Source organism: Varanus komodoensis, unplaced genomic scaffold (genome assembly GCF_004798865.1).
Source record: "Varanus komodoensis strain SLA01 unplaced genomic scaffold, ASM479886v1 scaffold42, whole genome shotgun sequence".
Taxonomy (NCBI): Eukaryota; Metazoa; Chordata; class Lepidosauria; order Squamata; family Varanidae; genus Varanus; species Varanus komodoensis.
In genome coordinates this window covers 617,001-641,136 of record NW_025335972.1, presented here as the reverse complement: position 1 = coordinate 641,136, position 24,136 = coordinate 617,001, and the positions used below count along the sequence as shown (strand labels likewise).

At 44.9% G+C, this 24,136-nt stretch overlaps 2 protein-coding genes across 6 annotated transcripts in view; one reads left to right on the top strand and one right to left on the bottom strand.

Moving 5' to 3' along the window:
* Positions 1-801: 801 nt before the first annotated feature.
* On the top strand, positions 802-10,583 carry LOC123030112 (non-structural maintenance of chromosomes element 3 homolog). Of its 5 annotated transcripts, XM_044443726.1 has the most exons (12): positions 802-841; positions 952-991; positions 1,830-1,888; positions 4,568-4,669; positions 5,115-5,178; positions 5,688-5,767; positions 6,633-6,727; positions 7,543-7,622; positions 7,705-7,750; positions 8,035-8,097; positions 9,153-9,267; positions 9,960-10,583. In XM_044443726.1, the coding sequence occupies exons 3-12, from the start codon at positions 1,844-1,846 to the stop codon at positions 10,038-10,040; spliced, it is 771 nt and encodes a 256-aa protein (XP_044299661.1). In that variant the 5' UTR covers positions 802-841; positions 952-991; positions 1,830-1,843; the 3' UTR covers positions 10,041-10,583. The 5 variants fall into 5 exon arrangements, with proteins under 5 accessions (XP_044299661.1, XP_044299664.1, XP_044299662.1 ...); XM_044443729.1 differs by lacking the exon at positions 952-991 and having other exon boundaries at positions 822-841; XM_044443727.1 differs by lacking the exon at positions 802-841 and having other exon boundaries at positions 952-1,035.
* A 150-nt stretch (positions 10,584-10,733) lies between these two features.
* The window catches only part of PFKFB1 (6-phosphofructo-2-kinase/fructose-2,6-biphosphatase 1), a 21,469-nt gene continuing 8,066 nt past the window's right edge, over positions 10,734-24,136 (bottom strand). Inside the window, exons 5-13 of the mRNA XM_044443417.1 lie at positions 21,505-21,561; positions 20,965-21,086; positions 18,707-18,914; positions 14,599-14,745; positions 13,122-13,226; positions 12,458-12,587; positions 12,055-12,117; positions 11,592-11,656; positions 10,734-11,093 (exon numbers count right to left, since the gene is read on the bottom strand). Of these exons, the coding sequence (XP_044299352.1) occupies positions 11,034-11,093; positions 11,592-11,656; positions 12,055-12,117; positions 12,458-12,587; positions 13,122-13,226; positions 14,599-14,745; positions 18,707-18,914; positions 20,965-21,086; positions 21,505-21,561 (957 nt within the window). The 3' untranslated portion in view covers positions 10,734-11,033. The remainder of the gene's footprint in view (positions 11,094-11,591; positions 11,657-12,054; positions 12,118-12,457; positions 12,588-13,121; positions 13,227-14,598; positions 14,746-18,706; positions 18,915-20,964; positions 21,087-21,504; positions 21,562-24,136) is intronic.

The following is a 24,136-nucleotide window of genomic DNA, read 5'->3' as shown; positions in this document are numbered from 1 at the left end:
CTTTCGTCTTTGACCCAGTCGCTTCATTCTTTCTGGCGCTACTAGTACTAGCCCTCCACTCTTCCCCAGTAGCATATTGGACACCTTCTGACCTGAGGGGCTCATCTTCCGGCGTCATATCTTTTTGCCTTTTGGTACTGTCCATGGAGTTTTCATGGCAAAGATACTGGAGTGGGTTGCCATTTCCTTCTCCAATAAACACGTACAGGATCGGACAGTTAAGTACACAGTCTTAAATACATTAGGGGGAAAGCCCCAATGGAGTCGATGGGACTCACGTCTGAACAGGATTGCGCCCCAATTCCCATTAGGCGTTAGATGTACTTACAAGCAAACATGGATAGGATTCAGTAAATCAGCTAAAACAGAACACACTTTTTGGAAAATATGCATATAGTGATGTATTTCCTTGTCTTTAGCTTAAATTTCGGGAGACGCAGCTTTCTTCAGGTTGCACCTGCTAAAGTCCCCTCTTTCCAGAGCAAAGACTAAAAAGTGCAAGCAAGGATTGTCCTACGTTGCTGTGATGCCATTGCTGGGTAGGGGTGTGTGTATATTCGTGCTTTCTGAATGGGCCATAGCAAGCCCCGCACGGGCTTTTTTGGTGTGGGTCAAGAACCCCCCCCCCCTTCACCCTTCTTTTCTTGAGGTCTGCATTCCCTGCTCTCTGCTCGGTGAGAGCAAGCAGCCGATGGACAGAGAAGCAGGCACAACAATAAGCTGCATTCCTTGCAAAGGATAGAGCATGCGCAACACGAAGATCCGTGACCCGGCGGAAGAGAAGGTGCACGCGCATGCGCAGGCGGTGGCGGCGCGCCGCTCACTGGCAACTGGGGAGGAGGTGAACGGGGGTTTTTTTAGTGTTTTTGAGGGGATGGGGGAGAGATGCCTAAAGTTGGCCTGACGGGAGGGTGGGTGAGGCATAATAATTATCTTTATCAATTTTTACAGGCGGTTTCCCTTTCACTACATCCCGAAGCGGATTTCGGAGGTATCCAAACACATGCGCAAAAGTTTCTTGCTTATTTATTATATGTACGTCGTACCTTTCTTGAAAAGAGGCTTACATAGTCCGCCTCCAATCCATTTCGTTTTGTCTTCACAACAACCTTGCGGGGTAGGTTGGGCTGAGAGTCAGAGAGTGCTCCAAAGTCGCCCGGCGAGCTTCATGGCCGAGGTGGGAACTGACCGGGCCAACACTCAGTTATTTGAGTTTCTTAATGGAGAGGATGGAAGACAGACTCCTGGGTAGAAATGCAACAGGTGAAGCTTCCCCATAATTTTGCAGACAGGACCTGCATTAAGATGTGCCTGTAAAATATACTTGTTTATCCTAGCTTTTCCCAACTATTAACCTGCCTACAGTTTGTTGTGCTTGGGATCCACCTTGGGATTTTTAAAATGGAAAGTGATATGTAAATAATAACCAAAAGGCCATGTGCACATGTACATGTGAAGCCCCAGAGGTGTGGGCTGCAGGAATTCCAAAGTAGGTGGCTTGCTACTTTATTTTTATACAGAGCTCCTCTCAGAAATTCAGTGGGCACTGCTTTCCTCCATCATGCTGGAATATGCACTGTGTGCTGAATTTCTGCCTGTCATATGACTGATAACGACTTGAGGAGCTTTGTGGGCACAGGGGTGGGTAACAGTCTGAGAAACTTAGATTCTGGTTAGTGTAGTTGTGAATGCAGAATCTGCACTGGAATCTGCCTGGGTGCAGAAGAATTGGAGTAGGTATTGGTGACAACAGTTGGGGAGACAGGAATGTAAGTCACTCCACCAGTAGCAAGACACCTGCTATAGCTTACTTTTCCTGTCTTTCACAGGTATTTTCAAAGAGATGTCCCAAAACAGGCGTAGTAGCAAAGGACCAGGCCCTTCTCAGGTACGTGAATTTCCTGGGTTTGTTATATGTTTAACATAAAGCTTATCCTATCCCTGGAACAGAAGAGACAATGTCTTAAGAATTCACAGCCCAATGACTTGTTCAAACTCAATTTTTATGTAGTCTGGTGTGATACATTAGTATGAAAATAACTCTAGTACCTTGAAGTACGTACACATTTTCAACCACTTAACTCTTTGAAATGCATACTTGTGTTTTGTTTCACACATTAGATATGATATGGATATATTTGGCCCCACTTGCACACAACAATAAACTAGAACTTCTGAGAATCCTATTTTATTATTTGCTTGCAGCATGGTGGTATATGCTGCCCAGTTGCTTCCTCTTGACAGTAGGGGTGGTTACACTAATCTAAGCAGAAAATTATCCAGAGGATCATATCTGAGCTATACTTCTGATATGACACTCCCACAGCAAAGGAGATCTTTTTTCTTCATTTATGGTTCCTGGTTGTTTGAGATTGACAAGCCAGGAGTACTTGTCTGAATACAACACTAAGCTTTTTGTAATTAGATTAGCCCAACTGTTGGTGAAAGGAACCAAATGGGAATGACTGGCTATTGTGCACCTGCACTTTGCTTGTGAACAGTAAGTCAGAATTCGCCAAATCCTGGTTTATTACTTTGTAAAATTATGATCTGTGTTTTCCAGTTCCCATGTTCAAAGTGCTGATTTTGCTAAATAAAGCTCTAAATAAAATGGGTCCCGATAATCTCAGGAAACATGTTTTTGTCTGCATGAACGCTCCCCACCCAGAGAGTAGCATGTCTCAGCAAGCTCCTGTTGAAAATACCAGCTTATTTGGAAACAAGGTTGACTACTGAAAGGCACAGGGCCTTTGCAATGTTCTCTGAGCTCCACCTTTGCCACCTTCTTGAAGGCAGCTTGAGACATTTGGTTTCTGTCACGTCATTGGAAGATGAGTTTCCTAAAAGTGTTTTTGCTGCCTTGTGGTTTTATCCACTATGTTTTTCTTACATAATTTTGCTCTGTGATACTTTATTTAATGCATAAAACATTTATATCCTTCTTTTCTGGGCAAAACTCTCCCAGGACAATCCTGTTACTCCCTCCTTTGATGCAGAGGCTTGAACTCAGAAGCATACAAGTGCCCTGTGCCTCAAATGAGGCGCGCTGGTGGCGATTGCCGCCATGGCTGTACCTCATACCCTCATTTTTATCTAGGTGGTTGTTTTTAGCTGTCTAGATCAAGTGCTGATAGGATTTCACATACATCAGTGACAATAAACTTCATCTTCCTTTCCTGCCTCCCAGCATGCCCCTTTTTCTTCCCTCCAAGATGCCTTTGCATCCTCAGGATAGGCCACCATTGTGGGTCTTTCTGCCCCAGCTGTGCCATGGTGAAGCAAGGGCTTGGCCTTTGAAGTCCCAGCTCTGAAATTGCAGGACCTTGGAGCGAGGACTCCAGGCGATCCTATGGCCTCCACAGACAACAGTGGGAGGCCATAGGTTTGGAGCCTTACTGAATTAAGAAAACAGTAAAATATACAATTAAAAAGTACAGCTAACACCAAGTAAAACCCTCAAACAGCAATAGCAAAAAAAAAAAAAACCCAACCCACATAAATCAATCTAAAGCTGGACAACAAAAAAACTAGTTGCAGAAAGGGACATATGTATGATTTTGAAGAGAAAATTCCAGTGAAGTGGGCCTTCATTTAAAAAGCCATGTCTCCGGTACCTGCCAATCTGATGGATCTTGATGGTGGGCTAGAGAGTATTTCAAGGCCAGTCTCAGCACCTAGGCAGCTTCCTTTTGGTCCAAGCAGATAATCTAGTTCAAAGTCATTAAGGGCTTTTAAGGTCCAAAGCTTTAAATTGAGCCTAGAAAGCGATGGGCAGACAGTACTAGTGGCCCAGTTTTGATGCAGTATGAGCAGTATGTTTGGCCTCCATCAGTACTCCCTGGTATTGTGAATCAGTTTTCGAACTGTCTACAGACAGCCCTACCTAGAGAGACTCATAGTAATCTGAATGCAGGTCTGCTTCTTTCAGATACTGAGTTGCAGCTGGCAAGTCAGCCTAAAACGGAAAAGGGCTGTTCCAGCTACTGTCACCACCTGTGTCTCCATAGGGTGCACCTCCCGCAGTTTTTGGGGCAGTGCAACTCTGTGAAGACCTCTGTGTTTTACAATATCTTGTTTCATGGTTTTATTTTTTTTTATTGTACAGCATCTTAGAAATGTTTGTTGAATTGAAATCCTGTGAATAAATAATATGGGAGACACTTTCTTCAGGATTTATGTGGAGTTTGATGAAGCAACTGTCTAAATGTAATGTATATGCATGCAGTTCAGATATGTACATATGTATATATTTCATTTTTATACTTCCCAATAGCCAATCTCTCTGGCCATTTAAAAAGAGTTAATAGTCTCTTCATATACTTGTTCCAGCACTAGTGACTTAAGTTTACTGCAGATTACACCTCCAATGGCTGCCCTTCACAAGGTTGAGGAAAAAGGAGTAAGATTTTTAATCAAGTGAAAGAAAATGAACAAACAAAAGCAACCTCAGATGAAGACTCTGATTAATTCTAAGAGCATAAAGCTCCAGAGTTAACAAGTATGTATGAACCCCACTGCTGGATCCCAAAACGAGTTTTTCTGAATCCTCTTCTCTTCTCTTCCTCAGACACAGTCCATGGATGTAGATGAAGAAAACACGTTGACTCAGACACCCAGACAGATGCGACGGAGCTTGGGGCAGCGCTCGCAGAGTCAAGTGCAACACAAAGTAGGAGAGCCTTTGCTGCCATCATCTGTGCCTCTTTGGGGCCTTCCTATCAGAACTGTCTATAGGCAGGACTGTGGACTTTGCTTTAAAAATATTCTAAGAAAAATGGCAGTTGTAACTCGTACAAATCAGGAAAATTAAACAAGCTGTATTATTTATTCTAGGTTTTTGCTGTTGTTATTGTTTGGGTGATATGAGGAGTAAGGACACAGAAGCTCTGTCCCACGATACTGAATTTTTTTTTCTGCATCCTTCTGGCTTCTGATATTTCCCCTGGTGTTAGTTGTGCACTTTTAAGTGTACCATTGGAATCATAATGCTAGATAAATGCTTTTTGATTAAAAAGAAAGAAAAGAAGATAGCTGGAATTCTCAGGAAGATGAATTCTGTAGCCTCGGGATTGTGGCTTATGTACCACCGTGTCTATGTTGTGTTCTCTCTACAGGGGAATGAACTGGTACAGTTTCTGCTGATTAAAGACCAAAAGAAGATTCCTATTAAACGTTCAGGTAAGAAGTGATTTATTTCTGTTCTGTTCTGTTCTTTTGCACCAGAGAGACCTAAATTTTCTTTCTAGTGTTTGATGACGCAAATTTACATTTTTTCATAAACTTACTCCCAAGATTCCATTGTTCAGCATTTGCGATCTTTTGACAAAGATTTGCGTGACTATAGAGAATGGCAGGACAGAAAGTCAAAGAGATGAGTTTAGGTTACTTGGGTAGGCATAAGGATAATACCCAGCAAAGGAAAACAGGATATGTTGTATGCTTGCATACCTGCTGGAAGATTTGCTTACTTTACCCTGGTTTTGGATCACTTACCAAACATAATTCATGTACTTTCCAAGTCTGTTACCACGAGTGCTTGAAGTTTACCTTTGGTCAAGTACCTATATATTTATTTGGTCTTCATACTTAAGTGCAGAAACTTTCCACAAAATTTTGCATATGTGTGTGATATGCATGATTATCCAGTATGAGAGTCCCTTTTTAACTACTTGCACATGTTCTTACAGATATCCTGAAATATGTCATCAAAGACTACAAAGATAATTTTTTTGAAATTCTCCAACATGCCAATGAGACCCTTCAGCAGGTGAGGAAGGAATCCATGTATGAATGAATGAATGAATGATTAATGAAACGTGGGGCTCCATCCATACGTTTTACTCATGGTTTCTGTTGAGGCCAAGCTGAAGAATGACTGTGCAGGGAGGGGTACTACAGTATATGGTGAAGTCCTCCCCATATTGCTACAATGTTCGGTTAATAACAGACCATGAAAAAGCTAGGAACATGGCAGAACGTGCTTTGTGCTTGCACTAAGTTTGACTGACTGGCACTTGCCTTACTTGAATGGGAAGAATAGCCAGTTTTGCATACATTGTCTGCTAAGCTCCTGTTAATATGTCTGTCTATTTCTTGATCCTCTAATTGATTTGTAAAGTACTCTGAGGGCACTTTCTAGTTGGGCAGCATACAACTTGAATTCATAAAAAAATACTTAACCCTGCTTGGTACCCTCCAGAGGTTTTTGTCTGCAAGTCCCAGCATTCCTGATACTTGGCCATACTGGCTAGGGCTGAATAGAATAGAAACCGCAAACCTGTGGAGGACACCAGGTTGAAGGCTGGTGTAATGTATTAATAGTGCAGTCCCCTACATGTTGAGTCAGAATTAAGTACCCCTGCATTCAGTGGGGATTTCTCCCAAGGTAATTGCAGTCTTAAGTGTGCTAATCTAGAGCCACAATCAGAGTTGCTATTTTACTGTAAGTCAAAATTTCATATCCAACAATCTGAATTCTTTGGATTCTCCATGAAGAAGATAATTTATTCCTGAAACAGAAATGGTTGATTTATCTATGCTTGGGTACAATGTATCATTTAAATAGCAGGAGGATTGGATTAATGAAGGGCCCTTTCAGATGCTGTTCTGATTTTTTCCCCCTGCTTTCTCAGGTATTTGGACTGGAACTTGTGAAACTTGATCCAAAGAATCACACCTACATCCTAATCAGTAAATTGCCACCATTGGAAGGAGGAATCATGACTGAGTAAGGAAAAGAGATAAGGCAGGCCAATCCTAGTTCTGCCATGGCAGTCCTAGCCAAAACTGAAATGAATCTTGCATGAAGAATATTCAAAGTCTTTTCCTGCTCTCTCCCCCTTAATCTCCAAATGTATGGTATAAGAAATGTGAACTTTTTCATCTGAAGGCTGGAGCTTGGTTCTTGTCACACTTGGAAAGTCTGAGCTGAACTCCTGTGTCCTTGCAAAGTTGGGAGGAAGGATGGGGCTCTTCCATGTTGCATTGTGCTTTGGACAAGCACCATCTTTCCTCCTGAGGGGATTGGTTGATTCAAGAGCAATGGACAAAGAGGACAAAGAGAAACTTTGGTCACAGGGCTCTGCCTCTCCCCCAGTGGGCAAGGACACGGTTTTGTTCCCCACTGTTCTCTACTGAAGGAAGGGGCAAGGTCTCAGTGGCCATACATTTTAGATAGTTATAAAGGCTAGCCAAAATGTGTGGCCAGTCATAACTGTAGTTAAAGCAAGGCAGATAAGGTAGTACTAGCACACACAGCTGTGCTGTTCCCTTGCAGCACTAGTTTTGCAAGTACAGTAGCCTCTGTCCTGTCTTCTGAGACGATTTTGAAAGGGGCAGAGGTGAGCACAAGGCCAACCATGGTAAGATCCTGTCCTAGAATCTCTCATTCCAGTGCTGCTACTTCCTTGCATGAAGCATATTAGCCAAGACTAGAACTAAAAGAGACTTGCTTCTTGCCAGAGAGCTGGGGCTTCTGTTTTGCTAGCAAAGCCACACTGTCTGTTTCCAAATGAGGAGGCTGATTCTCTTCTTCTTTTGCAGAAATGAGAACAGTCCCAAGCTTGGCCTCCTCATAGTCATTCTCAGCCTCATCTACATGAAAGGCAATGTGGCCAAAGAATGTAAGTTTCACTCCCACTGTTCACACCATTTCCTTGCTAGCCTCCCTTACCAACCTGTATTTCTTGTTTTCTTTCCATCCAGCTGCTGTTTGGGAGATGCTGAGGAGACTCCGAGTTGACTGCTCTGGGTATGGTTGTGGTGTGTGGAATCATTTTAGGAGACTGGGGAAGCAAATAACTCCTTGCTCTTTTGATACTGTGTACCATGGGGAGGTAACAGCGTTCCGTGCACTTCGGTGTTTAGACATGCCGGCCACATGACCATGGAAACTGTCTGCGGACAAATGCTGGCACCCTCGGCTAGGAAATGGAGATGAGCACTGCCCTCACAAGTCAGACATGACTGGACTTTAATGTCATGGGGAACCCTTTACCTTTACCCTGATGGTGTCCTGTTTTCTCTTCCTCCCAGGGAAAAACACAGTATCTTTGGGGATGTGAAGAAACTAGTGACAGAAGAATTTGTTAGGCAAAAGTAAGTTAGGATTTACAAATCCATCCATGTTTTTAAGCTCTGGAACAGTGGGTTATATTGATTTGGGAATGTTGGGATAAGCAAAGCCAACATTCACTGTTGGCACTTTATCTCCCGTTTTATCTTAGCTAATAAAGAGCACAGATGTCCATTAGAGAAGGGGGTTCTGATTAGAAAAACCTGTTTCAGCCCAAGGATCAGATTCAATTTTGGGAAAAAAAACTCTTGGGGTGGCATTCTGGTGGGTGGGACTATAGATTCTCACTTGCGCATGTACACGTGCTCTCACACACGCATGCGCATACACAAAGTGGGGGCTTTTAAAAAGCCTGATTGTAGTATGGGGGGGTGATTTTTGGAAGGGGTCTCACAGCATTGGGGAGGGCAAAACTAGAAGCCCCTTTCACTGTAATTAGAACAGCCTTAATGTGGCATGTGGTGGTAGTGGGTGTGGAGAGGAAAAGAGGAAAATTCTTCAGTTTTGTTCAGCAGTAAGATTTTCACATCGAGGGGATAGGAGGAACTGGGGGTCTGGGCCTGTGGGAGGGAGTGGAGTTTGGAGTAGAAGCCAGAAAACCCTGCAGGTTGTGTCTGGCCCATGGTCCCAAGGCTCCCCATCTCTGGATTATAGGCTATTGGGAATCCCTTGTCCTTTTCCCTTTACGCTTCTTCAGGAACCAAACGATCTAAAATGCTTTCCTGTTTTGCTAAAAGCAGAAAAAAGTGGGTTCTTCAACTTGTAGTGTACAGCTGAACTCTTTAGATCAACATGTGATTGCAGCAGTGGTTCACTGAATTCCTTGTATGCTAGTGCTAGCAATTGCTGGTTGAAATCCCTGGCATGCCCTATGTGGTCGTGGCAGAAACTGTTCCTTGAAAATGCATGATGACAGCCCATAGGCATGAAGGGCTCACAGGTTCATTTTCTCTGTCCTGGCTTTCAGTGAGAATATAGATACTCTAGTATTTAACCTTTCTGCTTCAGTTCTCTTGTGTGGATGATGGCTTCTTCTTAAAAGAATTGTGGTAGCAATTACTTATTCTTCACTTTCAAGGTACCTGGAATATACTCGCATCCCACACACAGACCCACGTGAGTTTGAATTCAAATGGGGACCACGAGCCACAAAAGAGACTTCAAAGAAGCAGATTCTACAGTTTGTTGCTAAGGTACTGGCCACCTAATACAAGACATTGGTAGTTGAAGGAAAGATTTGACCTTGAGGCTAGATGTGCCACCGGTTATTCCCATCAAGAAGCCCTAGTGCCTGGCAGAGTTTGCTTCATGGCTTTACCAACGACCTTAGCCAGTTAGTGCATATAGGAGTCCCAAACTATGCATCAACCATCCTCCCTCCAGAAACACAGATTCTGGGACTGGGATATATTGAAGAAATGTGTGCTGATCCATCCTTTTGAGAGATTAGTGTATGTTTTGATGGAATATAGGAGTAGATGGAGGGAAAGTGATGAAAGTTGGGGATATATGGACTGTGGCCATAGGGGCATCATTAAGTATGCAATTTTGAGAACTGCCAGATTCTAATTTCTAAGCTTGTTCTAGACATCCTGTGCAGTTTCTGCGGTCATAGGGACTAGCAACTTGCTTAAAGATTTCTGAGCAATTAGGAGCTAGTAATTTGCTGAAACAAACCCAGCAGTTCTTAGGACACAACACTTTGCAGTCCTAAAGTGCTATAGCAACAACATAGGCACACATCATACATGTGGATTTTGTGCATTCGCTTTCTCCTGTCTCTCATCCACTAAGTTGGAGGCCATCATTACAAGGATCGTGGCTTATGTCATATCTTTTCACTGTGTGCTTTCCTAATGGGACTCATCTCATTTTTCTTCATTAGATACAAAACAAGAACCCCACATTTTGGATGAGTCAGTACAATGAAGCGGAAGCAGAGGCTGATGCTGCAGTAAACAAGTAGCCATTATGTGGCTAGGAGCCATAAAAACTTAGTTGAACTGGGTTTACAGCCTGTGCCTGTTGCTGGGAGAGGGTTCTTGATTTCACTTCATAGGAGATTGACTTCATGTAAAGTGCTCTGTGCATCTTGCTAGGATTCCCTCTACCACAGGAGAAGAGGTTACAGAATAGTTCAAGGCTGTCTCTGTCACTCAGAAAAGATGTATTGGTAAGCCATGTGAGTGTTCATTGGACAAGTTAAACATAGATTTCTTGTTGGATGGTTTGATACTGTTGAGAAGAATAAGAACCTAATGGAGATGTAGTATTTAAATATAGGTTTTTTTGTATTTATCTGCCATATCAGTATGGATAATACATATTGTACAGAACATGTATTTTCATTAAAAGTAAATAAAAATAAGGGGTACAATCTGTCCAAAGTTACGTATGTTTATATTCTGTTGATTTCAATAAAATGTAAGTAGATGCTTAATGCTCTCCTGTTGAAAGCAAGCAGGCTTAAAAAGCACTTATAAAGGCCTTTATTTATTTATTGGATTTATATCCTGCTTTTTTTCTTACAAAGAACTCAAAGTGGCTTCCATCATTCTCCTCCTGCTGTTCTCAATCTTATGCCTACAGTAACAACCCTGTGAGGTAGGTTGGGTTGAGAGTCTGTGACTGGTCCAAAGTCACTCAGTTGGCTCCATGGCTGAGCTGGGACAAGAACCCAGATCGCCTGAGTCCCAGTCCTGCACTCTTAACCCCTACACCACACTGGCTTTCCATGTTCTATGCCATGTTCTGTTGGAGAGATCTACTTGTATGTATAAAGGCAGGCATCATAAGATGGCTCAGAGCCCCCATACCCAATGTCATTTCTCCAGATACCTGCATGAGGATAAGCAAGTCCCTTGCAGAATGGACGATTTCCTTTTTTCTCATGTTTTCTCGTTCAGGAGTGGGGAGCAGACAAGTTGAGAAGGTAGGATTCTTTTAATATGCAGTATGGTCAGTAATGGTCTGGCACTGTACCTAGGGCCTCCTTGGGATCTCTTGTCACATCGACATTCTACAATGAGAGAAGGGAAATCGAGTCTCAGATGGCTCCAGATATGGCTTACAGAAATGGTTAGTGAGAAATCTTAAGTCACATCCACACCCATTTAAATCAGTGCGGCCAAATGGCTAAAACATTAAAATTAGAATATCTGAGATTCTCAGCTCTGCCATGGGGACAGGAAACCTTGGTTCTCTCATTTGGCCTAATACAGGTTGGCTCTGGGCTGGCTGTTGACACAGTGTGGTTATGGGGGCCTGTTTAGCTTTGTTGGGAAAGATGCTGAGCATGTGGCAAGAGATGAGAGAGGGGGAGATTCATGTGGGTCTGAACAAAATGATCTCTTCTGATGGAGCAACTGCATAGAATGAGGTCAGCAGATGGTATTAGGTGGTGGAGCTAATAGGTTTTGCTGTGAGTACTCCTGAAGCAAAGCCCTCATTTCCCAACAGGATCAACCTAGAGGCTGCAAGTAGGGACCCTCTTCAGCATGGCAGGAATCCTGCTTACCTGTGGACGTTCCCGATGTGTATTCACAGCCTCGATATTGAGAAAAATAGATTCAACCTCACAGCCTGCCCCCAAAAGAACAAACAGCATTAGTGAATGTAGATGGAAGTGTCAAACACTTAGTCTATCCATAGCTGTATAAGTTGTGTATGTGTGTGTGTGTGCACAGGCTAAGTGTGAGTATCTGACAAGCTACTTGTCTGAAAAGAATTGTTATTTGGCCTTGTTGGGAACCAAGTGGCTGACTTTGAGTTGTTTGTTTCTGCCATTTATCCAGACCTTAAATTCATTCTGAGGCCTTGAATTTTGTCTTAGCAACTGGTGGTGGCAAAGGCCTTTTGCTTATTTAAATAGGACTTGCAAAGCTGAGAAGCAGACCGCAGGATTTTTTTAAAAACCACAAGTAAGCCTCTCCCTTGGAGGAAGTGGTGTTGTGTTCTCTTGAACTAAGGCAGTCACTTACCATAGGCCACAGGCGTGAGCTTGAGAACAGTGTGCAGTGGACACTTGAGGTACGGCAACTCCTCTGGATGGGGAGAGAACAGCAAATGAAACAAAAAGGCACCGAGTAAAAGAACCAGGCCCCATTCCTTCTCCACACTGGAAGTCTAAAGAAGGTGGGATAGTTGGGGACCATGGGAAAACCAGTCCCATGGGTGAATTCTCTGTGGAGCAGGGTAAAAGAGGAAGTTCCATTCTTTTCCAGCAGTAGTTGCCATGGGAAGGAAACTGAATATAGGAGGACGGCCCCTCCTTTAAAGGAGTTATAGCAGGAGTGTGTCCAGACTATAGAGTGTGGTCCCAAACAGAGACATGCATGTGTGCATAGACTATCAAATGAGAAGGCTAAGCAGGGAAGAGAGTACCTGAACTCTTGTCCAAAAAGTAGGCAAGGAGACAGCGCATGACCGCTTGGTGGCAGATCACCAGCACATTCTCTTGTCTCTCCAGCTCCATTATGACAGGCTCCAAACGCTGTACCAAATCCTCATAAGACTGAATGTTTGAAGGGATGAAGAAATTCAGAGAGGCCCTTCTGGCTTCAGTCCTAGCTCTCTTTCTTGGGGAATTTTCTGTCTTACCTCTCTGATAAGTTACATATTTTCACCTCCCAACCAGCTCAGTAGTTAAATAGAAACAGAAACAGAGTCAGAAGGGACCGCCTGAGCCATCTAGTCTGACCCCCGGCTCCAGCTGTTTATTTTTTTTTTTCGATTTATATCCTGCCTTTTTCCTACAAAGGGCTCAAGGCAGCTTACATCATCTCTCCTCCTCCATCTTATCCCCACAACAACAACCCTGTGAGGTAGGTTGGGCTGAGAGTCTGTGACTGGCCCAAAGGCACCCAGTTGGCTCCATGACTGGGCGGGGACTAGAACCCAGGTCGTCTGAGTCCCAGTCCCGTGCTCTTCACCACTATGCCACATGACATGCGTACCATGTGCACATGCCTGTTGGGGGTGTCCAGTTATCCCACAGTTCAGTTCCCAACCAAATGCACCAGTTCCCAGAACTTTGGGCATTTCTTACCTCTCCCTTAGGATAGCGGTACCTATATTTGTCTTGGTCTCGTAAGGCAAACTCTTGTGGATAATTAGCTTGGATCTCTTCATATGTCATCTCCTCACAGACACCCTGAAAAAATAGGAATTGGAACGTTTGACTTCTGGACATGAAACAAGAAAGTAGAGCTTAGTATGTTGGTGAAAGGTAACGGTTCTTTCCTGGAGCTCACGGGTGGGGTTGGACAAAGAAGGAATGATGCAGCTGGAATCCGTGTCTCTTACTACTTGATAGAGATTTGGGCTGGGGTCTGACATAACGCTAACCCATGGTGGAAGCCATTGTGGCATGGTTTGTCATGTTGTGCAAAACCTGTTAGAGACTCAGCATGTGGTTTCCGTGTAACCCTTGAGAGAAACAACAGAGATGCCGGGGTGGTGGGTGGGGCCATGGCTCAAATGCTGCCCCCACAGCCCCACAAGCATCTTTCAGACCCTCTAGGACACTTCTGCAAACTAGCAAAGTCTGCAGATGTGTAGGCACATGTCTGTGCAGCTCTGCAGTGGGCAGTGTCAGGTGTAGTCACTGTGGAAGTAGGGCAGTGGCAGGGTGCGTGGTAGCATGGGCTGGGGTGCTGCAGGGGATGGAGGACAGCCTCTGCACACAGCTGTAGGGCAGCAGAGATCACGGAGCTGAAAAGAAGACTAGCTTTATTAAGGCATGCCTTGCTCTCTGGCAAGCCATCCTTTCCTCTGGACCTAAGTCTCCATGATACTGCAGGAATAAAGACATATTTTATGACTGGTGTGATTCTTGTGGGAACGCTGGCTGGGCAGAGGGGTGAGGGGCACAACAGAAGGGATGCTGGGGTGGGCTGCCTCCATATGTGACTGGGGGTGGGGGTGGAGGAAGGGCTTCTGTGGACAGAGGTGCAGGGCACCAGATCAGGTCGGCTGCAGCCATGTCATGGAGGTGGGGGAGGAGATGGCCTGCCTGAGCTGATGCCTTCCATGTGCCTGACTGTGGTGGGGAGGCAGCCCTCTCCCGTGTGTGTGATTCCTGTACACAGGAGCCTGGACACAACTGCAGCGGGGGGGAGGGGTGGATATGCTTATACATTGGTATGGAGCTTGGCAGCACAGGGAAGTACCACTGTAGTGAGTAAGTAATTGCTTTGGTGGAGCAGTGAAGAAAAAACCAGGAGTAGTAGGCTGAGGGCGTGCCCAGGGGAGTGTGTGGACTAAGGAGGGAGAGGCAGGCACAGTAGGCAGTTGTGGAAATCCAATAGGGTATCTGCCATCTTTAGGAGGAATGATGGAGGAGGGTGGAAACCATGTGATTTTCTGCAGCCAGCAGCCAGGTAAGAAGCTATGCCATGTGGTAACCACGTAGCATGGTTTATTGTTATGTGTGAATGCAGTCTTGGGATTAGTGGCCTAGGACTAGAGAATGGCAGGCCTCTGGGATCTGTCTCCCACATTGGGAAGCAGAGTGTTGTTCTTACCGCGTCAATCTCGTTTAGTGCTTTCCATTGTTCATAGGGCACGTGCAGTGCTTCTGCAGTCTGGATCGTGCGTTTCATGTGGCTTGTCCAGACCTTGAGGTCACTGATACACTGGGAACGGATGAAGTTGGCCAAGGCACAGGCATACTGGCAGGCAGAGACACAGGGCACAGGGTAGCGAAAGAGTTGAGAAACCAGAGATTTGCCATGAGTTAGAGATCCTTAAATCTTGTCAGAGTGCAACCAAAGGGTTGTGTGATTAGTCTTATTTGAGAACAAAGCACACAGCCCCAAGAATAAATGCTCTCCTTTTTTTCTACTGCTAATGAATAATCCCTGCTTTGTATTCAACGAAAGAAGTAGTGGTGGGAACCTTGCTGTCAATTCTGGCTGAACCATGGACCATATTTATCCAGAGCTTAAGGAGAGACTTTTTAAAGCAATTACAATCACTTAACTTACTTCTGTTCTTCAGAAGTAACCTCTTTGTAACTATGACTAATACCTATGGCATCTAGGGTCTCATTCCTGGATACATTTGAGAAATCTGGAGCTTCCATTTTATGTTTCCCTATGTTTCTCCTTCATGGATCACTGCCTTGTCGTGGCGAAGGGGCTTGCGTAGCTCAATGAAGCTATGAGCTATGCCATGCAGGGCCACCCAAGACGGGCAGGTCATAGCAGAGAGCTCTGACAAAACGTGATCCACTGGAGAAGGAAATGGCCACCCACTCCAGTATCTTTGCCATGAAAACCCCATGGACAGTACCAAAAGGCAAAAAGATATGACGTTGGAAGATGAGCCCCTCAGGTCAGAAAGTGTCCAATATGCTACTGGGGAAGAGCAGAGGGCTAGTACTAGTTGCGCCAGAAAGAATGAAGCGACTGGGTCAAAGCCGAAAGGACACTCAGTTGCAGGTGTATTTGGTGGTGAAAGGAAAGTCCGATGCTGTAAAGATTTATACTCCATAGGAACCTGGAATGTAAGATCAATCAAGCTGGATGATTGATCAATCAAGGCAAGCTGGATGTGGTCAAACAAGAGATGACAAGACTGAACATTGACATCTTAGGAATCAGTGAACTAAAATGGACAGGAATGGGTGAATTTAATTCAGATGACCATCAGGAATACTACTGTGGGCAAGAATCCCTCAGAAGAAATGGAGCAGCCTTCATAGTCAATAAAAGAGTAGGAAAAGCAGTACTGGAATACGATCGCCAAAATGACAGAATGATCTCAGTTTGAATCCAAGGAAAACCCCTTCAACATCACAGTAGTCCAAGTCTATGTCCCAACCACTGGTGCTGAAGAGGCTTAAGTTGACCGGTTTTATGAAGGCCTACAACACCTTCTAGAAATAACACCAAAAAATGATGTCCTTATCATCATGGGGGATTGGAATGCTAAAGTAGGAAGCCAAAAGGTAACTGGAATAACAGGCAAGTTTGGCCTTGGAGTACAAAATGAAGCAGGGCACAGGCTGGTAGAATTTTGTCAAGAGAATACGATGGTCATAGCAAACACTCTTTTCCAACAACCCAAGAGATGACTCTACACATGGACATCACCAGACGGTCAGCACAGAAATCAGATTGACTATGTGCTCTGCAGCCAAAGATGGAGAAGCTCTATACAGTCAGTAAAAACTAGACCAGGAGCTGACTGTGGCTCAGATCATGAGCTTCTTGTTGCAAAATTGAGGCTTAAATTGAAGAAAGTTGGGAAAAGCACTTGGCCACTCAGGTATGACCTAAATCATATCCCTGATGAATATACAGTAGAGGTGACAAATAGATTTAAGGAATTAGATCTGATAGAGTGCCTGAAGAACTGTGGATGGAGGTTTGCAACATTGTACAAGAGGTAGCAACTAAAACCATCCCAGAGAAAAAGAAATGCAAGAAAGCAAAATGGCTGTCTAAGGAAGCTTTACAAATAGCTGAGGAAAGAAGGGAAGCGAAAGGCAAGGGAGAAAAGGAAAGATACACCCAACTGAATGCAGAATTCCAGAGAATAGCTAGAAGAGATAAGAATGCCTTCTTAAATAAACAGTGCGAAGAAATAGAAGAAAACAATAGAACAGGGAGGACCAGAGATCTCTTCAGGAAAATTGGAGATATGAAGGGAACGTTTCATGCAGAAGAGCTGGCAAGATTACACAGAAGAACTATACAAGAAAGAGCTTAACATCCCTGATAACCATGATGGGGTGGTCACTGACCTCGAGCCAGAAATACTGGAATATGAAGTCAAATGGGCCTTAGGAAGTCTGAGCAACAACAAAGCTAGTGGAGGAGACAGTATTCCAGCTGAGCTATTGAAAATCTTAAAAGACGATGCAGTAAAAGTGCTACACTTAATATGCCAGCAAATTTGGAAAACTCGACAGTGGCTGCAGGATTGGAAAAGGTCGGTTTACATTCCAATCCCAAAGAAGGGCAATGCCAAAGAATGTTCAAACTACCACACCATTGCACTCATTTCACATGCTAGCAAAGTGATGCTCAAAATCCTACAAGCTAGGATCCAGCAGTATGTGGATCAAGAACTACCAGAAGTACAGGTAGGATTTCAAAGAGGGAGAGGAACTAGAGATCAAATTGCCAACATACGCTGGATCATGGAGAAAGCTAGAGAGATCCAGAAATACATCTACTTCTGCTTCATTGACTATGCTAAAGCCTTTGATTGTGTGGATCACAACAAATTGTGGAAAGTTCTTAAAGAGATGGGAGTACCTGACCATCTTATTTGTCTCTTGAGAAACCTATCTGTGGGTCAAGAAGCAACAGTGAGAACTGGGCACGGAACCACTGATTGGTTCAAAATTGAGAAAGGAGTTTGGCAAGGCTATATACTGCTGCCCTGCTTATTTAACTTATATGCAGAACAGATCATGAGAAAGGCGGGCCTAGATGAATCACCAGTTGGAATTAAGATTGCTGGGAGAAATATCAACAACCTCAGATATGCAGATGATACCACTCTCATGGCAGAAAGTGAAGAGGAACTAAAGAGCCTCTTGATGCGGGTGAAGGAGGAGAGTGCAAAAGTTGGCTTGAAACTCAACATTAAGAAAACTAAGATCATGGCATCTGGTCCTCTCACTTCCTGGCAAATAGATGGGGAAGAAATGGAGGTAGAGACAGATTTTATTTTCCTGGGCTCCAAGATCACCACAGACAGGGACTGCAGCCAAGAAATTAAAAGACACTTGCTCCTTGGGAGGAAAGCTATGGCAAATCTAAAAAGCAGAGACATCACCCTGCCGACAAAAATGCATATAGTCAAGGGTATGGTTTTCCCAGGTTCAATGTATGGCTGTGAAAGCTGGACCAGAAGGAAGGCTGAGCGCCGAAGGATTGAGGCCTTTGCATTGTGGTGCTGGAGGAGACTCCTGTGAGTCCCCTGGACTGCAAGGCGATCAAACTGGTCAGTTCTAGAGGAGATCAACCCTGACTGCTCTTTAGAAGGCCAGATACTGAAGATGAAACTCAAATACTTTGGCCACTTAATGAGAAGGAAGGACTCCCTGGAGAAGGGCCTAATGCTGGGAGCAATAGATGGCAAAAGAAGAAGGGGACGGCAGAGAATGAGGTAGTTAGATGGAGTCACTGAAGCAGTTGGTGTGAGCTTGAGTGGACTCCCGGGGATGGTGGAGGACAGGAAGGCCTGGAGGAATGTTGTCCATGGGGTCGCGATGGGTCGGACACGACTTCGCGACTAACAACAATGAAGGAACATTCGGGATTGCTTTTTAAAAATCTATAGTCAGCTCTAAAAGTGAACCTTTTAGAATAACTTTGGCAGAACCCACCACGAGAGACAAAGTTTCTCTGCGTTAGCATCAGCAGGCTCTTACAGAGCGCTTGCCAGGCTGGACAGTCCTGAAAGAAGCTGGATCCTCACGAGAATGAGTAAATCTCCAGCTGGCCCTGCCTCCCGGCTCATAATGGGTTGTCCCAAGGGGCAGAGTCTGCCTTTCCCAAGGACAGGAATTCACATCAAGTAAGCATTCCTTGTATTTTGATCAGAGGGTAAGAGTAGATGACCCTTCTAGTAAGTTGCAACCTCTGCCGCTTTTGGTTTTTCTCTTTGCTGTACCTGTTTGCCACGCTCAGAGAGTCCAGAGTCACCCCCTATGCGCCCACGCAGGTTGAGCTCGCTCTCCCCATGCCGGCTGAGGTAGATGGAGCGGGGTGTTACATGAATGTTCATCAGATAATAGACAGTGCGGCTCTGTATGTGGTCCTGCACTCGGTTCACCAGGTACCGACTGCCAACATTGAAGATCTTGATGTAGGATAATAAGCTGTGGAGGAAAAGAGAAAGGGATCCCAGGCCTCATGGCCCCTTGTCCTTTCTTTGGAGCACGCTGGGATTCTGCATTGTAAGAGCCAGTCTCTTGTGTTTATTCCTTTTTGCATAATTACATTGAAATGTAATCATTAAGATGACCGTTTGAAACAATTTTAACATTGAAAAGTTGTTATATCAAAGCTAGGTATTTGCTCTGTGCAATGATGTATAACAGAACTTTAACTCCAAAATTTAAAGGTGGTATTAAAAGCAGCTGCTAGGTAGTGTATCTGAGGTAGAAGAGGACACTGTGCTATATACAACAGCCAATTGTGGGTTAAATTATCTGCAAGGAGCTCTGCCATATGCCATCTCCCATTATGAATATGCAAGCAGCTTTTGGGGGCTGCTGTAGCTTGTATCATCTGAACCTAAGTAATAGGGATTATTTGAGGGTTATGCAATCCTTGCATAAATCTAAAGCAGGCCCAGTTGTGCTTGTTGTGCTGCCTGGGTTTGGACAACACAACAAGCCCATTTAGAGTTTGCATATGCATAATGGTAGATTGTACAGTGGCCTGTCACCCAGACTAGGTCAGTGCTTAATTCTTTCTCCATTTGTAGTTTTTACATATTCATTCCTTAGAAGAAGGAATGAATATGTAAAAGCCACCCCGAGGCTTCAGCGAATGGGGCGGCATAAAAATGTTTTAATAAATAAATAAATAATAAATAAATAAGAGGATTAAACAGTGTTGATCCTAATAGGGAGAAAAGACCTGCTTGGGGAAGGACTTAAAGCAGAGCAGTGGTGGGTAGGAAAGCATCCCTTTTTGTGTCTCCGTTCAGAATTTATGCTGGGTTGACTAATAGATGTATGTAGTTTCATAGCATGTGTACTCAAACCCCTAGTTGCATTTACATATGTTAGATGATGGTGTAATTCTGCAGAATGGAAATGGTCAGTGCAGGATGGGGAGGTTGGATAGATCTAGCTCCATATAGACTTACTAAGACAAGGAATGCCATGGAAAAGAACAGGACAGGAGTCTTGGTTTGTTTTGCTACCAAACTTCTAACCATTGTTTCAGGTGACTTCAGTGAGTGCAAGAACTTTTCTTAAAAGGAAAAAAAGGCTGCTGGAATGTTCACTACTCTTCTGGTTGTTGAATGTTTCATCAGAAGTCACTATGGCAATTTTTGTGGCACAAATGCAGTTCTGTTGATATATAGCCTCACTCCCTGGTGGTTGTAGACATTCTATACAACTGTATAAAACTGTGTATTATGTAGCCCCTGATAACTCAATTCCTGCTTTGCCTATGCTATGTAATTGCACAGAAATGAGTCTAGCTCTGCTAGTCTTCGTAACAAAAAGGTTAAAAGGAGATGCACAATAAACTACTGATATGCAATGCAATGCAGTACAATGCCAGAAGACATGGAGATGTGAGACCAGCCCTTCTCAGACAGTGGACCAGTACCCTCCAGTGAGTCTCAGCCCACCTTGAGGTGGGTGTCCATGCTGCAGGATGCCTGGTGCCTCTGCTTGACTATCCTGCACCAAAGCCACACGATGCAGACTGTATCAGTGGTTGTGGCTGTGGGAGCTGCTTAGAGAGCAAGGGAAAAGGAGGAAGGGGAGAAGAGAAGAGCGAGAAGCTGTTATGGGAGGAAGCGAGCATAAAAGCAGCAGGAAAGAGGGTTGAAAGAGCTGGCAACTGGAGATACGTGCCAGTTAAAGAGGAGGGGAGATGAAATAGCAGGAGATGAGTGAGGATACTTTGGGAGCTATGTTGGATATGGAATTGTGGACTAAATAGAGCCTTGATCTGATAATGTTCTTGTAGCTGAAGCCACAGAGTTCTTTCTGAGCTTATTTGCACAACATGCAGTACATCCATTGCCTTTTTCTAAGTTTGAAATCCTCCTGTTGCCAAAGGTTTATATCTACTACCAGTTGAAATTCACTGTAAGCCAGCCAGTGAGTGGAGTACTTGGTCTTGCGGACAGATGAGCAGGGCCCCCATGGCTGCACAGCCACAGATGAACTCCCCCCTTACCTATCCAGCTCATCATCCAGTGGCTCGTAGGTCTGTTGGTAACACTCAATCCTCTTAAGAAAATCCGCCACAACTTCATCCCGGTTGCAGTCCTTATAGTCGGGGCTGGTTAGCTTCACTTGCTGTGCGTCACGAGGAGGCAAGATAAAAAAAGTGAGATGGGGTGGAAAGAAAAAGATGCATATAACCAGTTTGTCTTGGCCTATACTAGTGGGAGCTGGGGAGGGGTGATGATGCTGGTTGTCTTCAGTCAGTAGGAAGTCAAGCCTGGGGTGCCCTGCATGAGTCCAGATGGGGCTCCCCAACACTTAGCCTGTTTCAGTACAAGAGCCCAGCCTTGAAACTGGTACTGTGCTTGAATGCCCCTGAGCTTGGATAGAATTAATTTACCTTGTCTTACTGTGTAAGCCACAAGGAGACTGTTTCCTGACTGCCTTGATATGGCATCAGACCAGATGGATCCCTGGTATTTTCCTTGGGATGGAACACTGCCAAGGAGCTGATCTGGAGCAAAAAGGTATCCTGGGGCAAATACCTTACCTTAATGTTCTCTTCAATGATGTGTGGATCATCACAGATGGATTCGACAAAGAAGACCTGTTACGACACAGTGAAATATGTCAGGTAAAAGTGTGTTAGGCAACCTTTTAGTTTTATTTTGCAGCTGAAGACAATTGGGACTTTTTCAGAGTTCAGTGGAGTATGAAATAGAAATGGCTGCTTCTGGAAAACATTGCTGTCTCCAGTAAGCACATTTTGCAGGTCTTTAAAAAAAGTGCTTCAAACCTGTTTTACCAGAGATAACACCCGAGAAACACTACCTCTTATCATGTCTCCTTCAGCTGTCAGAAAAAACATACAGTCTTCCATTTGTGACATCATATGCCAGAATTTCAACACAGAAACTTTTGTAATCATAGATTTCTGCAAATGGCATGTTCATCTTGCAAATGCCTTGTTTTTGGGGGTGGCATCTGATTGTTCTTTGGTGCACAAAGAGCACGTATGAGAACATCAGTTCTTAGGTGGGAGGTACTCTATTGCCTTTTCCCCCTGTATTGCCCTCCAATAAAACATTTTAAAGTTGCAAAAAACAAAATAAATGTATGGGGTTGGGGCATGGAAGACCAAGATTAGAAAAACTGGATGTAAAAAATTCTATCAAACTTGGGACTCTTTTTATTATTGACTAGAAAAACGGGACTTCGTATAGATTTAAATATGTTTCTAAGTTATCATAAATGGAAAAAAATGTGGGGGCTGACCCAGCAGGCCCAATGTTTTTGATGATTGATGTTGATTGATTGATGTTTTTAGTTTTTCTTTGTTTTAGGGTTATAATTTTGAACAAAACTTATTATAAAAAAGGTATGTAAAAGAAGGGAATATTCATTTGCTCTAGTCTAGAGCATTCATTCTGGGAGTATCCAGTATTTAATTTAAACCCCATTGATTTCAAGGGGAGTACTCTAGACTAATATTGAATACAACCCTATCTGCATTTTAGAATTCGAATTTCCTTCATGAACAACTTCTGGAAGAGACATCCTAAGTCAGTGATGGTGAACCTTTTAGAGACCGAGTGCCCAAACTGCAACCCAAAACCCACTTATTTATCGCAAAGTGCCAACACTGCAATAAAACCTGAATACTGAGGTTTTAGTTTAGAAAAAACAACTCACAGCCAGTCCAAGCAAAAATACAGGGTGTCCCAAAAAAATTTGACATTATTTGAAATGTGAATATATGAGTAACTTTTTGGCTCTGGCCTCTTGACAGAGCAGCAGAGCAGCAGAGGCTGGGAGAGAGCGCTGAGTGGCCAGGGGACTGGAGAAGGCAAGGTAGGAGCTGGGCAGCGGAGCAGAGGGCCGGGAGCAGCAGAGAGGAAGGGGGCGGGGCCAGAGGGGCCAGGAGGAAGCAGGGGGCGGGGCCTCGTCCCTTGTCTGTGTCCCTTGGCTGCGGCCTGGGCTGTCCGGAGACTCCCTTCCCTGAGACACAGAGGTTTGATTGTTTGTTTGTTTGTTTGTTTGTGCTTTGTTTTTCTTCCAATTTAAGTTTATTTTATCCTTGTGTGTGTGTGTGCAAGTGGGTTTTTGTCTGTGAGAACTGGGTGAGTGAGAGGAACTGCAGGACAGACAAGGCAGGGGACCAAGGTAGGGGCTCGGAAGGGATCCCAATGGCAGACCAGGAGATGGCCTTGGCGGGAGTCACGGGTGTTGCTGTCCGCTGCGACAGCAGCGACATGTTCGCCCTTCTCCCCCAGGAGAGGCAGGGATACACTTGCCCTAGGTGCAAGATGGTGACCCTGCTAGAAGAGGTGAGGTGCCTGAGGGCTGAGAGAGCTCTCCAGGCCCGCCGGGAGCAGCCCCGCTATGGACAGAGGGTTGAGGGAGAGGCTATGGGAGGAGCAGCTGCGGAGACATGGAGGTATGTCACCCACAGGAGGAGGAGGCCAGCAGGGCCTCCTCCTTCCCCTGGCACCAATCTGGAGCTGGGAAACAGCTTCTCTCCACTTGGGAAGGCTGGGGCTGATGAGGCCTCGGGGGACCAGCAGGACCCCCAGCCTGAGATGTCAGGCGGCAAGGGGGCCGCTGCAGGAGAGGCGAGGGCCAGGGCACAGCTGCCCACCAGCACCGGGAAGGTACGGCGGTGGGTGATTGTTGTTGGGGACTCCCTGCTGAGGGGCACTGAGGTGGCAGTGTGCCGCCCCAACCTGGAGACAAGGGAGGTTTGCTGCCTGCCGGGTGCACGCATCCGGCATGTGATGGACAGAGTGGAGCGTCTTGTTTGCTCCGGGGGTCACCAGCCGCTCCTGGTGATCCATGTGGGCACAAACGATGTGGCCAGGCAGGGTATGGTTGGGACCACCAGGGACTTTGAGGCCTTGGGGAAGAAACTCAGGGAGCTGAAGGCCCAAGTGGCTTCTCGTCAATCTTACCTGTCTGGGGGTTTGGGCCAGGAAGGGACAGAAGGGCCTCTGAGGTGAATGACTGGCTTAGGGTGTGGTGCCAGAAGGAACACTTCGGGTTTCTTGACCACGGCACTCGGTTTCTTGCCAATGGACTTCTGGCAAGGGACGGGTTACATCTCACGAGGATGGGGAAAAGGTCCTTTGGAGATGCTCTAGCGAGCTTCGTCCGGAAGACTTTAAACTAAGCCGGGGGGGGGGGGG

Bases quoted from the DNA above. Each gene is read 5' to 3' on its own strand.
- LOC123030112 (XM_044443725.1), top strand. From the start codon at position 1,221: ATGGAGAGGATGGAAGACAGACTCCTGGGTAGAAATGCAACAG. The intron at 1,889-4,567 runs GTACGTGAATTT...TCTCTTCCTCAG, and splicing joins AAGGACCAGGCCCTTCTCAG to ACACAGTCCATGGATGTAGA. The intron at 4,670-5,114 runs GTAGGAGAGCCT...TTCTCTCTACAG, and splicing joins AGAGTCAAGTGCAACACAAA to GGGAATGAACTGGTACAGTT.